The 20253-nt window shown below is 33.6% G+C and overlaps 1 protein-coding gene across 1 annotated transcript in view; it reads left to right on the forward strand.

Annotated features, from left to right (window-relative positions):
* The window catches only part of LOC114334839 (putative neutral sphingomyelinase), an 88350-nt gene that overhangs the window by 2053 nt on the left and 66044 nt on the right, over positions 1 to 20253 (forward strand). Inside the window, exons 3-4 of the mRNA XM_050647031.1 lie at positions 3 to 186; positions 11977 to 12134. Coding sequence (XP_050502988.1) covers positions 3 to 186; positions 11977 to 12134 — 342 coding nt within the window. The remainder of the gene's footprint in view (positions 1 to 2; positions 187 to 11976; positions 12135 to 20253) is intronic.

The raw sequence follows: 20253 nt of genomic DNA on the forward strand, positions 1-20253 counted from the left end.
AGTGGTGTCACTGGTTCTGGAGTTTGTATATATTCCAAACATGTAATTGAAGATACCTTCTTTCATCAGTATTCATTAAATGGTTATATTCACAAGTTACAACATGGTGACTGGTTTGGTGGAAAGGGAATTGGACTGTGTAAACTATCAGTTAGTGGTTTTAGTGTAAATATTTATTCTGCTCATGTAAGTTGAAGATACTTTATTTATACCTTAACACATTGACAGACAGGACGTCTATCGACATCTAATTCCATTGATGGAATGTGACACAATATATATACATGACATTATTAAAATATCTAGTTGTGACAAAAAATCAGTGTCAAAAAATGTCACATTACATCTACAGATGCATATGAAATGTGACACGATGTTGATGATCTTCATCCACATGTTTACAAAAAATGATAAAACTAATTGTTTCCATAAACTATAAGCACTAAAAGAAATTCAGCAATTTACGTATTCTACTTTGCAAAACACATACTATATAGCAGTGATGGGCAAAGTACGGCCCACAGGCCAGCCGAGGCCCTCGAAAGTATTTAATCCGGCTTGCTGAGGGTCCATCAACATTTTTTTTCTGGGAGGAGAAAATCTTCATAAGACCGTCAGAGTAGACCACAGCACCCCAAGAAACTGGTGTTCTGTCCTCTACCCTAGTGTGTGGATTCAGTCTGCTTTTCTGCTTCAGACACCCATGAATCCGAGCGAATCAATCGTGAAAATGCAACTGTCTACCCACTAAAACTCCCTCATTTCAGCCGTGGACACCCGGTACGTATTTTTAGCAAACGTTACTTCAGATGCCTCGCTGCTGACCCTATCTCTACTTCTTGTCAGTGGAGCCAACTGTGAGGAGTAGTTATTCCTTTATTTGTTCCAGAAATAAAATATTGAGTGCTGTGTACAGAAGAAAAGTATATGAAAAAAAGGTTAAAATAAAAGGAAGCATAAATGTACACAACTAAATAAAATAAAATAAGATGAAAATAAGTATTCATAAATCAGTGTAAAGATAAAAATGTATAGATAAAAGATGTATATGTAAAATAAGGGATAAAATATCCTTAATGATGTCTTATGTCACTCTCTCATGTGTTTCCTTTTTTTATTATTTCTGTTATTATGTCTACTATCACGTTGAAATTTTCTTTGCTTCACATGGCTACATTCATTATAGTCTCTGGTGTTGCTCACCTAGTTTTGTTCTCATGTTTTGTTTTTTATTGTGGAAAACGTTGCAATGGAGTACACAATGCTCTGCGTCGTCACACACTCTGCATTCTATACATAAGTTATCTTCAGTTTTCCTTATGCGATATGTGTAAGACCTGAATGAGCCATGCCCGGTCAGGAATTGAGTTAAAAATTAATTTGTTCTTTTAAACCTACATTGGTACCACTCTTTCACATCTGGAATTAGTGTTTTTGTCCATTGTGCTTTTTCTATCTGTTCCTCCCATTCTTGTTGCCATTCGTTTAGCATTTGTTCCCTTACCTTGGCTTTCACCCCTATTAGGTGGCCGTTATCATTTCCGTATATGATCTTACGTTTTGCTAGGAGGTGAATGGGGAGCGTACCTGCAATCACCTGTAGGGCTATCGTCGATGTAGTCCGGTATGCAGTTACTACCTTCAGGAGGGGTTTTCTTTGAGTTCTCGTTAATATTTCCTCATATTTTTTTAATCTTAACGCTTCAAGCCATACAGGTGCCCCATTAGGAGGGTGGATTGTACTACCTGGAGATACAATTTTCTTTTATAGTTACTCGGTCCACCTATATTTGGCATAATCTTTGTCATAGCAGCGATTCTCTGTTCAGCCTTCTGAGCTGTATTTATAAGGTGTTTCGTGTATCTCAAACCTGAATCAAGGTGTATGCCCAGATATTTAGCACAGTTCTTCTTCTTCTTCTATGGCACTACAGCCCAAATTGAGCCTTGGCCTCCTTTATTTTTTGCCTCCACCCTTGCTTGTCTGTGGCTGCTCTTCTCCATACACGGACTCCTAAAAGGGCTTGTGCGTCGCTGTTCACTGTGTCTTCCCAGCGCTTTCTTGGCTTTCCAACCGGTCTCTTTCCCTGCATTCTAGCATTCAGTGCTCTTTTTGGTAGCCTATCCTCTCCCATTCTTATTACATGTCCAGCCCATTGCAATCTTTGTATTCTAATGAAGTGTGACAGGGGTGCTTCCTTATAAAGTTGATAAAGTTCGTTGTTGTATCGACTTCTGAAGATTCCGTTTTCCCTCACAGGTCCTAGTATTCTCCTCAGTACTTTTGTTTCGAATGTGTCGAGTTTGTTTTTGGATGTTTCTTTCATGACCCAGGCTTCACTGCCATAGCATGTTATTGGTCGAATTAAAGTTTTATAGATTCTCATCTTTGTAATTCGGTGGACACTTTTAGACCGAAAATTTAGCACAGTTACTGGGTTCTATAATGCTACCATTTAAATCAAAACTCAAAGTTGGTCTCTGTCTTGGTCCCATTAGTATTACCATACCCTATTCCACGAATATACGACTGTGTTGGATTATTTCGACAACGAATATTATATTGTGCAAAATATGAAGAACAAAAATTAATTGCAAATTACATGGCTGTTTATTGGAATTAGAGTCATTTACTTTCGTACTTCTTATGTTGCACACTGAAATATTCATTGTCGCGATAATGTTGGTGGAATGAACCATATATCTGTTTTGGTACTTGCCAACTCTACAGTCGGAAAAATGAAAGAATACCCATGAACGAACATATAAAACACGCTGTATTTTCCTGTCACCGTGTCACAAAGAAAATTGTCCAGTGCAAGTACATGTAACAATAATTATTACATGTACTGGCGCTGGCCAATTTTTTGTGTGATACGGTGACAGGAAAATACAGCGTGTTTTATATGTTCGTTCATGGGTATTCTTTCATTTTTCCGACTGTAGGTCATTCTCTATCATCCACCTGTTGACTTTTCTGTAAAAACTTGTCACCTTTTCTTCAATATCCCCATTTATGTTAGACTCTATTAGGATTGCAAGGTCGTCTGCATATGCTATGGCGTAGGTGTCTTGCCCATAGTCTATTTCTAATACCCCGTTGTACAGTACATTTCATAGAGTAGGACCCAAAACTGACCCTTGCGGTACTCCTGATGAGAGTTTCATGTCTGTCTTATATGCTACATTTAAATATAAACTTTAACACCTTTAACTCTACAAATTGGCATCACATACTCACGAAGCTCAAAGTGGCAGGAGTGTCAGACTACATCATAAATATTATAAATAGATACCTGACAAACATAAACTTAGGTGCATAGAAATCGGCCCACTTAAAAATTTGGTCATTTTTGATGAATCGTATTTCCTAAACCTGTTGGTCGATTTAAGTGATTTCTTGAACATGGTATAGCCTGATTATTTAACAATACCACTGTAATATTATTGTTGCTAAACAGTTAAATTTTCATTGTATACCGGGTGCACCAATCAAACTGTGGTTTTTCTCAAAGTTCGCATCACCCTGTGGAATATTCTAGCATATATAAAATACTGAAATTAAAACTCAACTATAGCCTCAGATTTTCTTAACATTTTTTTTTTGATTCATTCGTTTATGTTGGATAATAAAAAAGTTAGGTACTTTAACATCTAGACATGTTCTTCATCAATACACGGTGTTTCTAAATGAGTGCGACAAACTTTAAGGGGTAATTCTGCATGAAAAAATAATGACAGTTGGCTTGATAGACGTTTGTCCGCAAATGTTTCGTTTCCGAGATACGGGATGTTGAATTTTTTCTTACAAATTGACGATTTATTTATTGCTTTAAAACCAATTGAGATATGCAAATGAAATTTGGTAGGTTTTAAGAGATAGTTATTGCGGATTTGTTGACATAAAACTAAGAATTTAATATTCACCATTGGCGCGCATACGGGTAATATGACCGATCATATTACCCGCATGTACGCCCATGGTGAATATTAAATTCTTAATTTTATGTCAAATAATCCGCAATAACTATCTCTTAAAACCTACCAAATATCATTTGCATATCTCAACTGGTTTTAAAGCAATAAATAAATCATCAGTTTTTAAGAAAAAATTCAACCGGAATTGGCACCAAATGTATCTCGGAAACGAAACATTTGCGGACATACGTTTATAAAGCCAACTGTCATTATTTTTTCATGCATAATTACCCCTTAAAGTTTGTCGCACTTATTTAGAAACACCGTGTATTGATGAAGAACATGTCTAGTTGTTAAAGTACCTAACTTTTTTATTATCCAACGTGAACGAATGAATCAAAAAACAGAATGTTAAGAAAACGTGAGGCTATAGTTGGGTTTTAATTTTAGTATTTTATAAATGCTAGAATATTTCACAGGGTGATGCGAACTTTGAGAAAAAACGCAGTTTGATTAGTACACCGTGTATACAATGAAAATTTACCTGTTTAGCAACAATATTATTACAGTGGTATTGCTAAAGAATCAGGTACATGTTCAAAAAATCACTTAAATCGGCCAACAGGTTTAGAAAATATGAGACATCAAAAATGACCAAATTTTTAAGTGGGCCGATTTCTATGCACGTAAGTTTATGTTTGTCAGGTATTTATTTATAATATTTATAATGTAGTCTGACACTCCTGCCGCGTTGAGCTTCGTGAGTATGCGATGCCAATTTGTAGAGTTAAAGGCGTTCTTCACGTCGAACGTCACAAGAATGGCCCATCTTTTTTCTGATCTTTTTACAGTGTCAAGAGATCTTCTTCACCGCATCTATAGCCGATCTGGCTTTTCTGAAATCATACTGTCTATCTGAAATGTTTCCCAGAACTTCAAGTTCGTCTTCAAGACGTTTCTTTATAAGACCTTCATATAATTTTCCTATGCAATCCAGTAAGCATAGAGGTCTATATGAGTTGGCTTTGTCCGGGTTCTTTACTGGTTTTGGTAATAATACGAGTTTCGCCAACTTAAGTTTATCTGGGAATTCTTGCGTGTTCAACAATTTATTGAATACTCTTCGCATCACTTCGGGTTTCTCTTTTACTACCAGTTTTATTGCTTCTGGCGTTACTTTATCTGGACCTGGTACTTTTCCTGTCTTTATACTTTCTGCTGCTTCTATGATCTCTTCCAGTAGTGAACTCTGCAGGTCTAATATTGTTGTCTATCCGTAGGAATGTGTTGTCGGGCTTCCTTGGAAATAGAATGTTCGTTATTTCCATTCTTTCGTTTTGCACAAAGGTTATATGGGGTCTCGAACCTTAAACTTTTCATGGCAATCTTATATGCTTCGCCCCATATGTCTTCTTCCAGTGCGGCACACAAATCCTGCCAACATGTGCGTTTAGCCCTTTTAATTTCACTACTTCATTCTTTTTTGGCTCTATTATATGCCTCCTTATGTTCTTCTTGGTTCCTGTGCCTTTGTGCTATTCGCCTGCGTCTTAAGCATTCCTGTCGCTTATTTTGGATTTGGTCATTCCACCAGTAGGGTACTGTATATGTAGTGTGCCTATTTATAGTACTTCTTTTGTGTGCATTTATATTTTCTCGGAGCTCGTTAAAGTTGGTAGTTTCTTCTTGTAGGTTATTTATTTCTCTTTTAAATTTTTCTTTGCCGAATACTGTTCTCTTCCTGTCGTATTTTGTAACCTTGGTGCCAATTTCGTAGGTGATGTACCAAGTACCGGTGAAAGGTGAAGAGGTTCTCGTCCAGTACATCCCAATCCCTGACCACCGCTAGCTATGGTGACATATATGTGGCTTTTCGATGTACCTCTCACAAAGGTTGGTTTTTCATTGTTTAACACTATGAGGTCCGCCGCTGAGATCCAGTCATTCCAAAGTTCACCCCTCTCCTCATTTCGGGGGGATCCCCATAGAATGGACTTTGCATTTATGTCTCCGGCTACTAAAAAATGTTTCTCCCTCTGTGTCGTGTCGATTATATTCTCCGCGTGTTGTCTGTAACGCTCTCTAGTAATATTTGGGGAAATATAGCATGCTATTATGGTTATTTTGTCGATTTTTATTGTTACATACCCCTCTTTTCTTACTATTTTATGATTTACACATTATTGGGACCGTGCAAGTTCGGCAAAGCGACCTCTAATTCTACGCTCTGTACTTTTATTCGCACTTTTAATTATATTGGCCAATTATATTAGTCCTGGTTGCTGGATAATTGTTAAGGCCATAGTCCAAAAAAATAATAAGAAAAAAATAAGATGCAGGTTATGTTATGCAAACGTAAACAATTGTATGTAGTAAATAAAATTAGTTATTAAAATGCAGTACTGCAAGCAAAATACAATTAATTAAATTTACCTTTATATAATAATTGCATATCATATCAATATTGTGGAGCAATATATAATTTTTCTGCTTCAATGACAGAAGGTATGAAATATACGTCAATTTGACAATTTCAATTGACAATATGAATTATTTAAGATAGTTGCAATATTTCTACGCGACTCGCGCACGGTCGTTTCTCGTTTCCCTTCCAAGTACTTGCACACCGCGAATAGTCTGGGCTGATTATCGGAGAATAGGCCATTTTTGGGAAAAGTTATTTACCAGCAATTTTATTGGTGGAATCGAAGCTTATGATTATATATATTAATAATATAGGTATGCAAAGTCCGCAGATAGTGTGCTACTTTTTTATAAACAAAATGCCCTCCCCCCCAAATCGTGTTTTTTTTCAATTATTGCTCTATAACTTCGAAGATTTTAACTTTACAACAAAAACACTCAAATAAAAATTCACCGCAATTAAATTCTGCATCTTTCCGATCTGCTCCGACGAAAATTTTCCTCGGAAAATCCGGGTTTTTCCAACAAAATCTTTAATTTTCAAATAAAGTTTTAGGTAAGTAATTATCTACCAATAATTAAATAATTTGGTGACTTAAAAGCCTTCTTGGTTTGGATTATAATTCCAGAAGCTGGTGAAAATTGAACGAATATTTTAGCAACAATTCAGGTTAATTAATAATTTACGGTCGCAATAATAACCAAAATAATTATGATACATTGATCAAACTTTGAAATCTTATAAAGATGAGATGCATATTTAACATTTTGTCGACAAAATATAAATTTTTTATTTTTTTGCATAATCTTTAAATGTTTAAAAAAAAATAGTTATAAACAAATTAACGTTTATCAGAAAGTTTTTATTATATTCTAATTTTAAAAAATAGTTAAAATGCGTATTTCAAATATCTTGAAAATAAATGTTTTAAAACTTTTTTACAACCATTTGCAAAAAAGTTATGAAACAGCAAAGTAAACATACGATGACTGCGTTGTTTATAATTTTTTTAATTCTTTCAAAGCGTAAAAGTGAGTTTAAAGTACAAGGTAATTACTTACAAAAAATATCGATTATTAGTTTAATGGTTATATTTTAATTAAAGATTATAAATATTTTTTTTTTGTAATTTACACGCTCGAAAGTAGACTAATACAGTACCGTAGCTATGTATTATGTATTATACTCGTCCACATACACAACTCGCGCGAGTTTAAAGCGTGTCAGTCGCTTCGAGTGAACATATCCGGCTCTGTATCAAGCCTACTTTCGCGCTAAAAATTACAAAAAAAGTATTTTTAATCTTTGATTAAAATAGAACCATTGAACTAATATTTGATATTCTTTGTGAGTAATTAGATTGTACCACAGACTCACTTTTAAGCTTTGAAACAATTAAAACAAATTATAAACAACGGAGCAATCGTATATTTACTGTGCTGTTTCATAACTTTTTTGCAAATGGTTGGAAAAAAATTTTGAAACATTCATTTTCAAGACCTTTGAAATGCGCATTTTAAGTATTTTTTAAAATTAGAATATAATAAACAATTTCTGAGAAATGTTAATTTGTTTATAACTATTTTTTTAAACATTTAAAGATTATGCAAAAAAATAAAAAAATTATATTTCGTCGACAAAATATTAAATAGACATCACATCTTTATAATCTTTCTAAGTTTGATCAATGTCTCATGATTATTTTGGTTTTTATTGTGACTGTAAATTGTTAATTAACAATTGACTTGTTGCTAAAATATTCGTTTAATTTTCACCGGCTTCTGCAGTTATAATCTATACCAAGAAAGCTTTTATTTCACCAAGTTATTTAATTATTGATAAATAATTACTTGCCCAAAAAATTTATTTGAAAATTCGAGATTTTGCTGGGAAAACCCACATTTTTCGAGGAAAATTTTGGTCGGAGCAAATCGGGAAAAACATGCCTATATGTAGAATTAAATTGGGGTGAATTTTTATTTGAGTGTTTTTGGTGTAAAGTTAAAATCTTTGGAGTTATAGACCAATAATTGAAAAATACACGATTTGGGGGCGCCATTTTGTTAAATGTATATAGTAATAAAATAAAAAAAGTAGCACACTATCTGCGGACTTTGCATACCTATATTATTAATATATAGGATCATAATATTGGATTCCAGCAATGAAATTGCTGGTAAATAACCTTTCTTTGTACTTTACTAATTAAACCAGCGTATTATAACTATTTTTTTTTTCAAAATTTAATAATTATGCAAAAAAACGAAAAATTTATATTTTGTCGATAAAATATTAAATAAGCATCTCATCTTTATAATCTTTATAAGTTTGATCAAGGTATCATGATTATTTTGGTTATTATGGCGATCGTAAATTGTTAATTAACAATCGAATTGTTGCTAAAATATTCGTTTAATTTTCACCGGCTTCTGGAATTACAATCTATACCAAGAAAGCTTTGATGTCACTAAGTTATTTAATTATTGATTAATAATTACTTACCTAAAACTTTATTTGAAAATTAGAGTTTTTGTTGGGAAAACCCGCATTTTCCGAAGAAAATTTTCGTCGGAGCAAATCGTGAAAAATATATCTCTATGCAGAATTTAATTGCGGTGAATTTTTATTTGGGTGTTTTTGTTGTAATGTTAAAATCTTTGGAGTTATAGAGCAATAATTGGAAAAAATACGATTTGTCGGCGCCATTTTGTTTATAAAAAAAGGAGCACACTATCTGCGGACTTTGCATACCTATATTATTAATATATATTAGCTTATAATTCGATTCCAGGAATAAAATTGCTGGTAAATAACTTTTCCATGAATTTTGCTAATTAGCCCAGAGTATTTAGTATTTTTATCGCTACGTCGATGTTATTATCATATGTCCAGCCTTTATTCGTAGCTATTCTCTTATTAGATTCTGGGACAATCAAGAGATCTGCTTCTATGTCCAAGGCTTTCGCGTGAATTAAGTCGTGTGTTATCTTTGCTCTTCCGGCGTTGACTTGCAAAATTTTTAGTCTCTTTGTCCATATCGCAGCCATTTTTAATATCTACCAATAACTTATTAGGTCACTTAGATGGGTTGTGGTGTCTATTATTGTGACTATCCAAGGATAATTCTCTGGTCACTATCTGGCGACCTTCGAGCCTCGCTGAGTGTCATCTGTATTTCGTCGCAGGCTCTCGAAAACTCCATCATAAGAGGTTCTTCAAAAACCTCGACTTCTTCAGCAGGTACCTCGACCTGTCGCACTGTAGGTACGTCGCAGGCCTGGTCAAACTCATCCGTTTCAGTTTCTGTATTTTGCGAGGGTTTCAGAGTATGCGATTCCTCGGCCAGGGCGGTATCTTTTTTTCTCAGGGTCAATGTAAGGAGAATCAAATCGCATTAGGGATCTATCAACATGGATATTATGTGGCCTGCTTTAACGTAAAATGCATTTTTTCGATAATTCTGGGACTCCTCTAGAATTTCTTAAATTTTGTGGCCCCCTCATTAAAAAAGTTTGCCCACCACTGCTATATAGTGTCACAACACCAGCTTATACGTTTGACTCACTGTCCATCAATGTGTTAAGAGCAAACAGTAGCGATCAACAGGTAGCAACAAACGCGTTCCAAGATTGCGGCTCTAATTTTGAATATTTTGTCGAGATATTTGACACACATATTCGTAATATAATAAAGAATGGCGGTACAGAGCCCAATTTCAGAAATATGTTAGTATGTGGAAATTACTCTATAACTAAATAAAATATTGAAAAAAGGAGCCTGTACCGCCATTAAGAAAGATAAAAAAATACACTTTCTTCAAATAAACTTTTTAATCCCGTGCCTAGATTTTGTGTCACATTGGAGCTACTAAAAATCGATTTTTTTATAACAAGAAATCGAACGTCACTGACTTGGCAACATTTCGCGCCTATGTGTATAAAAATTATTGTTTTTGATAGTACAAACGTTACTGTCAGTGTCGAATTACCTACGCACTGTTGCCTCACGTTTGAAAGTTCGCAGAACTTTCGCAATCTTGGACCGCGTTTGTTGCTACCTGTTGATCGCTACTGTTTGCTCTTAATACTATTATCTTAATGGTGTGTTTGAGAGACTATTGTTTAAAAGTATGGATAACATTTAGATTGAGGGTCCATGAAGATGGCTATAAATGATGTCCACAGAACGAAACCTTTGAGTTTGGCAGTATTGCCATGTTCTTATAACGTATTTGTATGCTCAAATATATAGCTTTGAAAAGTACATTTTTATTATATTATTTAATGGATTCTGCTATTTTTTATTTTATATAGAACAAAAATGCATAAATATTTGTTTTGATATTAATTGCTGTCAATTATCAGAATTTTTACTAATAATCTCTTCATTCGTAACAATAAAATCATTAGTTTTGAAAATATTTGAAGTTAAAAGCAAAGGGACATAATACATTAACACGTTGACGGACAGAACGTCCAAAGACTCTAATTTCCATTGATGTAATGTGACACAACGTCTATAGACGTTGCATTTTTTTCTATTCTGCTTTGCAAAATACATATAGTATCATGCAACACTTGCTTATACATTTGACGCACTGTCCGTCAACGTGTTAATCAAAATAACTGTGCCGTTTTATTTTTAACTTCAGATATCCTGAGAACTAATGACTTTATTGTTACGAATGAAGGGTGTATCGTTACGAATGAAGGTGGCGTAGAATTTGGGAAGGGTCAACCAATGACTTTCCCCCATCGTATGCCTCTGGAAGTAGCCAGAAACATTTGTTTAACATAATTTGGTACGGTGTACAGTACCTGCGCTTGCTGCCAAGTATGACAAGGATATGCCAAACGGTTTAAAAGTACTACGTACAAATAGTTTTTCAATTTTTAAATAAAACTCCCTGTAACTCAGTAAGGAGCCACAATTTATTTAAGTGATTTGGGTTGAATCGTAATGTTTTCAGCCCAAAAATCGACAGTTAAAATATTTCCAAATATTAATGAATCACCTTGTATTAATATGTAATTTAAAAATTAGCTTACCCAAGATGCATTTTATTATTTTAGATTTTGTTCTGTTGACTATTTCACTAGACTGTTTTTAACTGATAAAACTTCATAGCAACTCATCGTTTCCTACTGACAAAACTCCTTAGCGACGTGATTTCTCAGCGACAAAATTATGACAGATCCGTCACGAAAGTGTCTGGTAATAACAAATAAATAAAGATTATATTTCGTTGATATGGTGCATTAATTGTCTCGTGAAATAGTCTTGTCGAATATCATTCGAGAGAAAATTATTTACTGGCAAAATTTTCTCCAGGTTTCATTCAAGTTCGTTGCCTTTTGGTAATTTTCGCTTATGAAATTTTGACAAAATCACTCGACTAACGTCTCGTGATTTAAGTCAAAATTTAATTCGCGAAAATTGCCAGGCAACAAACTTTCATACCAGTCGAAAATATTGCCTGCAAAATTGATATTATATACGAAATATATGCCTGTGATATTATATTATACGAAAACATATACTTTTAAGAATTTTATGTTTTTATGTTATAACATTAATTTTACCAATTATACCAATTCAACTTAATTATTGTTATTAATTTTATTGTATTTCAGTTACATGCTGAATATAATCGCAATAATGATGAATATGAAGCTCATAGAATTTTACAGGCATATGATGTTGCTCAGTTTATTAAGCTCACTTCCCAAGGTGTTGATTTAACAGTATTAGCAGGTGATTTGAACACCCTACCTGGTGATATTGCCTATAGGTGAGTATATGTATGCATTTTTGTCAATATAATATAAGTTTGGTAATCCAAAAATAACATTTTTTTTTTCTATGGAATTTATGGCTTTGGTGAGAACCAATTAGCCAGACTATGTTAGATTGTATAAATAGTTTGTGTAAATTGTTTCATAGTATCAAACTTGAGCATGATGTATTCATTTGTTTTGTTAGTAATATGTAGCATTAGTAAAGTGTAAGGTGTTTAATTTTTTTTTTTTTTTCTTCCGCGCTAGAGCATTAACCCGGTTCAACGCCGCGGAGGTTTTAGCCCTCTTTGTGTGTATGCTTTTATTTTTTTTTTATTTTTTTTTTGTTTTTTTTTTGTTTTTTTTTGTTTTTTTTTGTTTTTTTTTTGTTTTTTTTTAATTGGTTTATTTTTTTATTATTTTTTTTATTTTTTTTTTTGTATTCACCTTTTTTTTTCTTTAATGCTTTACATTTAGTTTGTTTTGCAGAATTACTTACAAAATTGGTTAGTAATTTTACAATTTTAGTTTACAGTTTATGATGTGTTGATGAAGTACATAAAGTATATTATTATTTCCTGAAAAAATAATACAATTTAGGTCTATTGGAAGGTTTATCTTGTAGTGAATTAAGTTTTTATATAGATTGTTAATGTTTACAATATTTATTGGACATTCAAGTAAAACATGTACCAATGTACCCATTTTACCACAACTACACAGTGGATCGTCTGTAATTTTTATTTTGTGCTTATAATAGGGTGTTAGTGCATGGTTTGCACGTATTCGATTTATTGTGGCGACAAAGTTTCTGTTTGGTATTTTGTGAAACCATGGTTTTCTGGGGATCCTTGGCTGGTGTTTACAAAAGTTTGTTCCGGTTGTTGATGCACTGTATAGGTTTTGCCACATCTCATTTATTTTGTTCCTTTGATTTAAGAATAAATCGGACGGGGGTAGTTTAAGATTTAGTTCTTCTCCTGATGTTGGAGCTGTTTTTGCTAAGGCATCTACCATTTCATTACCTGTTATGCCTGCGTGTCCCTTTACCCGTAGGTATATGACGACTTTATTCTTGATGTGTATCTCATTATGTAAATACAGGATTTTTGCTTCAATATGATTAACTGATCTATTTATTTTAACATTTTTAAGTTTATCTACTGCACTTTTGCTGTCCGTACATATTATAAATTTGTCGTGGTTAGAGCCGAGTACGTATTTCATAGCTTGCACTATTGCTGTTAGTTCTGCAGTGTATATGGAAGCTTCCTTTGGTAAAATAAATTTTTTCTCAGTATTTTCCTCAAAATGGTAAAAGGCACAACTGGTATATTCTTTTGACTTTGATCCATCAGTGAATATAGAATCATAGTTTGGCCTGTATTTGTTTTTTGTTTCGTTGAACTTTGTTTGATTGATACTTGCTACTTCTTCACTTTCAAAATAGTAGGTTCTAATTTCAAGTGAAAAAATTTGTTCAGGTGAGTAAATTAAAACTGGAGGGAGTTGGTTGGAATAGAGTATATATGTAATGTTAGCTATTTCTGAGAAAGTTTCTACTATGAGGGGGGTTTTCTTGAAGTGCCAGTATCTATGGGTCAAAACTTGAACTGTTAGTGACTGTACACTATTGAGGTAAGAAGTTTTTTTTGAAATGGTTTTTATTATGAATTTTCTGCTCAATAGTTGCCTTCTTAGTTTAAGAGGAAGTTCCATGGCTTCAGCTTGTATAATGTTTATGGGCGTTGACTTAAGATATCCCAGGCAAACTCTTAAGCATTTATTTTGTTGTATCTCGATTTTATTTAGATGTGTATCTGCTGCTGTTCCATAGAGTTGACTTCCATAATCCATTATTGATCGTACCATTGTTTTGTAGAATAGTAAAGCCGTGTTTGGGTCTGCTCCCCACTTTGCTCTACAAAACGCTCTTAGGATATTTATAGAATTACTTGTTTTTTTGATAATTTGGTGGATACAGTCCTTCCATAATAGTTTTCTATCTAGATGCAGACCAAGATATTTTACAGAGTTACTAATACAGAGTTTATATTTTCCTGTTATTAATTGTCTTTGATAGTTGTTTCTGTTTCTAGAGAAAATACATACATTGGTTTTGGACTCGGATATGGAAAGTCCCATGTTGTCTAGGTATTTTTGGATTTTTATAAATTCAGTGTTGATATTTTCTATACATTTGTCCTCTGATTTGCTACTGGTGTAAATAACAACATCATCAGCGTATTGAATAATTTTAGACTTTTGTGATATAACATTTTCTATATCCATTGTGTACAGGCTGTAGAGGATTGGGCTCAGGATACTACCTTGTGGTAATCCAGATCTACATATTCTTGATTCCGAAATTTCTTGATTTATCTTTAAGGAAACTGATCGATTAGAGTAAGCTGATTTTATGAAGTTGGCAAAGGAGGTTGGTAGACCAATATTGATGAGCTTCTCTTCTAGTATATTTATTTGAACATTATCATATGCTGAAGTTATATCCAAAAATGTGGCCAAAGTGCTGTATTTGTGTGTGAATCCTAGATAGATGTCATTTACTAGTATCGTTAGGGGTTCCAAGGAAGATCTTCCCTTTCTAAAAGCATATTGTAAGTCAGGTAATATTTTTTCATTTTCTAGCCAATATTCAAGCCTGTTCTTTATCATTCTTTCCATGGTTTTAAATATACACGATGATAAAGCTATGGGTCTATATGAATCTGCATTTCCATTCTGTTTTCCAGGTTTTTTGATAGGTACTATGATGTATTCTTTCCACATCGGTGGAAAAGGAATCCTATTTATCCAAATCGAATTGAACAATTCCAACAGGGCTTTCTTATGGTCTAAGGGCATTTTATGCAACATATTGTATGAAATGTTATCCGCCCCGGGAGATTTATTATTTGTTGATTTAATGCAATGATCGAGTTCCCATAATTGAAATAACGATTGTAGGAAAGAAGTGTTCCTATTTACAGTAGCTATTTGTTGAGTAATGTTGTTTTCGACCCATGGAGGTGAGATTTTTGTATGGAATTCGCTTATCCAGTCTTCTTTGGGGTCCATTAGGGGTTTATTCGCTTGTTTTCGGTTTTTATATCGGTTTACTTTGTTCCACACTTCTTTAATTGGTGTATTTTGATTTAGATTTTGGCAGTGCTTTATCCAACTTTTGTTCTTAGTTTCTTTAAAAGTTTTTTAGCTACTGCATCAAGTCTTTTATATTCTGTTAGATTATTAAGATTTGGAGCCTGTGTGTAGGTTAAGAAAGCTTGTTTTCTTGCTTTAGCAGCTATGTTACAGTTTTCGTTCCACCAGTCCTTTGAGCAATGATTTCTATTTTGTGCGTTTGATTTTCGTAACGGAATTGCTTTGTCGGCAGCTTTGTTAATATTGTCGATAATGCCCATTAGTGATGATTTTGGTTCTGTTGCTTCAAGGGTAGCGGTGTATACATCCCAATTAGCAGCCTTGAGTCTCCATATATTATGTTCTGTCTGTTTAATTTGCGCAGGTGGGATATTCCTTCCAAATTGTATGTGTATTTGTAAATGATTAGAGCCATAAGGTTCTTCTAAAGTACACCACGTAATTAGTTGTGTCAGATCCTGTGTACAGAGGGTCAAGTCTACAGCTGACTTCTTATTGTTTGCTAATGTAGGTGATCCGTCGTTTATAATTACTAGGTTGCATTGTTCGATAGCTTCCAAAAGAATCTTGCCATAGATATCGTCATATCCATCGTTCCATGCCAAACTATGTGCGTTAAAGTCGCCCCCAATTATGAATGGTTTTGGAATTTGTTCCAAAAAGTTAATCCACTGTTGTAATGATATTCTAGTTCTCGGTTTAAGGTATACTGAAACGAAGTAAATTTTTTTATGTATTGTTGTGATCTTGATTATTGATATGAGATAATATTTTTATATGTCATTTAATTTAATCAATGCATTAATAATAATCTAATTAATTTACCAAATCACACATCAATATGTTTTCAATCTCAGGGCTTTTTATAAAATTAATTACTTACATACGTGGCTTCTAAGTATTTCTTAATGGTTCCTAATCGGGATAGGAAAGAAAAGAGTAAAATAATAACACATATGGGTTACAATTGTAATCAAAATATTGTTTATTTTATTTAAATGGCAATCACTGCTTAATATTTGCTATATCTTATTATTCTTAAACATAACATTTACACATGGGAATCTTATTTCCTTTTGGTTTCCAATTGAAAGTTTTTATTAACATTTAACTATTATGATTTATTAGCAACAATTCTATTTAAGTTTGATGAAGCTTTTCTGATATTATTGATTATGTTTCTTCAATTTTAAATGTGGTATTTAATACGAAAAACCCATACATTCATGTCCAAACAAATGAGACTGACCTTTTTCTGGTGAACTGAGAATGTCTTCACACAAAACCCGTTTCCTGCTATCCTTGGCTGCAATCAAAACCTCGTCCTGGCTTCCAGTAATGTTCTCCTCTGAAACTAGCTCGTATAGCTCTCGCTTCCTGCTTCTGTCGTGATGCTGTGTTCTACCTTTTTCGAAACTGCAATCAGCTACCGGGAACTCTTGGCTCAAGGAGGTTCTTTTACTCTCAACCTGGCCTACCTCTCGTTCCACGATAGATACTCCACACTCACGGAACTACACCGGCTTTCTCACTCTCCGTACACTACCGTCTACCACTGGACTTCACTTCTCGACAGCTCAAAACATTCTGATCTCTATTTGTCATTCATTCCCCTACTTTCTAAATATCCCTTCCAGATTCACAAATCAAACTTCCACCACCAACTCTCATTCGCAGTATTCCTCAAAACCAATTTTTAAACTTTCTAAATATGCTTAATGGATTTCAAAGAAAATAGTTAATTCCCATTCTAAAATTACTTTCTACTATATACAAATTTTAATGACCTATTCTCTATTTCCACTTAGTCTTATTTAGCATCGGCTAATGACCGATCCTTCCGCGAACAACGATAATGACCTATTAACGATTTCACTTGAGTCTTATTTAATCACTTCTTAAAATTAAATATAACAATTTGTTGTATACAGGTTGTTCTAAATTTATATGCCCGTGGTTGAGAAAATTGAAAATATTTTATATTAAATTGAATTTTGTTTATAATTATTAAAATTTAATTTTCATATCAAATAGAAATATAACAAATCCCCGCCTTGTATTCGATAAAATTTATCTGCATTTTTAAATAAATTTTCTCGAGGCAAAACCAACTCCCTGTATATTTCCTTACTTTAATCTACGTCTTATACCCCTTCTTCTTGTATTACTCTAATTAGTCCCACCTGTAGAGTAATTGTTTCCTTATTTTCAGTGTCCTCATCCTGTGTTAGAGTGTCGGCTATTATGTTGTCTTTCCCTTTTTCCCATATCAATCTTCTGTCTTTTTCCTCAGATTTTTCACATACTTTTACCGTGTATTCTGCATCCTCGTTTTCATATGCCTCCTCTTCAAATGCCACTGTTGCGATCATATCTTTTTCGCTTTCATTTGTTAGCTTTATTTCTTCTTCTCCTGAGCTCATCTCTTCTTTTGAGGAATCCCAGTTTTCTTTTGCTTTTGATACTCTCAATTTTTCTTCTTCTGGGCTCAACTCTTCTTTTGAGGAGCCACAGGTTTCATTTTCTTTTGTCTTTTTCTGACTTTTTCTCCCTTTTCTTCTTTGTCCTTGCTTCGTTGCCAAATTCATTTCCACTGTTTGTTCTTTACCTGATTCGTCCGTATTTTGTTTCTCCTGTTCCTTGTTCTGTTCTTCTTCTTTTTCTTCTGTTAGATTCATCGTATTATTTTTAAAATCTATCACTACATGTTTTTCTGCCAATTCGTCAACTCCTACTATCATGTCATGTGACATGTTTGGCATTATTACACATTGTAGTGCATACATCTTCTTACCCAGTCGTACCATTACTCGTATGCCTTCATTTATAGTTACCAATGTCCGTTTGTTTGCGCCCACTAAATTTACCCTAGGTATTTTGTAAATTAAATTTGTTAAGTTAACTTCTTCTATTAGTTTTCTGTTGACCAATGTTATTTCAGATCCAGTGTCTATCATAAATTTAATTGGTTTCTTGTTGATAAATCCATCCACAAATTTTAAATTAACTCCATTTTTCTTTTCGTTGTTTCCTGCCAATTTAATAAACTCCTTGGGGTTACAAAAGATTCCTGTTTGATTTTTGGTTTTTAGTGAGCGCCGTCGTGAAAAAACGCCGGTTGCTCATCGTTGTTTATATTTTCGTCATAATGTCTCTCTCCGTCATATTCATCTGTCTGGGTATTATTTACTTCTCTTCTATTTTCTCTTGGTCTGTCGGATCTGTTTCGGTTTTCTCGATATCCCTGTTCATTTTGTCTACCATTATTTCTGTTTTCTTGATTTGAGCGTGTGGTGTTTCTATTCTGGTATTCTCGATTTCTGTCCTCATTCCATTGCCTATTTCTTTGTTCATAATTTCCTCTTCCGTTGTCTCTATTTTCGTTTTCCCTTCTGGGATTGAAATCTCGTCTTGTATAGTCCCTCCTATTTTGATTTATATCTCTGTAATCTTGTGTTTCTCGGGGCCTGTAATCTTCTCGCGACCTTCTTGATTTTCTTTCTCTTATACGTGATTCTCTTATTTGTAGGAATTGGCATAAACTATCTATGTCTTTGTAGTTTTGCAATGTGATATGGTCTTCCAGCGTTTCTTCGAAATGTCTTGCAATCAGTTCGACTAATTGTTCCGATGAGTAATTATATTGTAAATGTTTTGCGTTATAGTAAATTTGTAATGCATATGTCCTTTCTGATATACCCATCCTATCATTGTATTTCCCATTTTGCAATTCCTTGTTAATTTCCAATTGTTGGACTTTTCCCCAGAAATAATTCAAAAATTTTTGTTCAAATTGTTGCCAACTGTCAAATTCTTCTTCTTTGCAATCGAACCATAGGCTTGCTTCATATTTTAGATGGTTTCTGATAGTTTCTTTTGCTGTTTCGAAATTTCCGATGTGCTGTATTTTCTTTTTCAGGCTATTTATGAACGGCACTGGGTGTAATCTTCTTACATCCCCGCCAAACCTTATCTTCACGTCATCTGTGCTATGTATAACCATTTCTCTTCTTTCTCCGACATTCTGTTGCGTCCTGTTTTCGGTGACTTGTTTTTCTATTTCTGTGATTCTTTTTTCCACTTCTTCTCTGTCTACTTGAATAGCATTTTCTAACTTATTTTCCAAATTTTCTATTTCCTTTTTCTGGCCATTCGTTAACTCCTCCATTTTGTTTTGAATTATCATTTCTTGTTCTTTCATGTGGTCCTTCATTCTAATTTCTTGTTCTTGCATGTCATCTTTAATTTTCATTTCTTGCTGTTCTATCTCGTTTTTCATTGTTGTCAAACATCCTTTTATTTCCTTTTCATACTTTTCTATGCGTTCCTCTATTTTCTTATTGTTCTCTTCTATTGCTTGTTTTGTTTCCTTTTGATTGTCATCCATTTTTTGCTGTGTTTCATCCATTTTTTTATCCACTTTATCCATTTTCTTTGATGTTTCTTCCTGATTTTTATCCATCGTCCTTTTTGCTTCATCCATTGCTTGTTTTGTTTCTCTTTGATTGTCATCCAGTTTTTGTTGTGTTTCATCCATTTTCTGTTCTATTCTTTGTGACTGGAGTTGCATCATTTGCAATAATTTATCTATTCCTGATAATTCTTGCTGTCCTGATGCCATGATTGTAGTGTCTAAATTTCTTCTTGGTCTGAATTATTCTCTTGATTTGAATGTTCTTTTTGTTTTTTGTTGTCCTTGCTTTGGCTTCTTGTCACAGACATTTGTTTTCAAGAAGTACTGTCCCCGCCAAATATGAAATTTTACTAGTATGTTACCAAGACGACTTTTTCTCACCCAAATATTATAAATTGTCAATAAATATATCAAATGTAAATATCGTAAAAATAAAATATTAAATCAGTTATGTAAAATTTGTACCTAAAGAGATCTAAAATTTTATGTTATCAAATGTAAGTATCTCACTTTTTACCACAGGCATATAAATTTTCAAATACCGGCTTTACTCTTTC

The sequence above is a fragment of the Diabrotica virgifera genome, chromosome 3 (genome assembly GCF_917563875.1).
Source record: "Diabrotica virgifera virgifera chromosome 3, PGI_DIABVI_V3a".
In the NCBI taxonomy this organism is placed as follows: Eukaryota; Metazoa; Arthropoda; class Insecta; order Coleoptera; family Chrysomelidae; genus Diabrotica; species Diabrotica virgifera.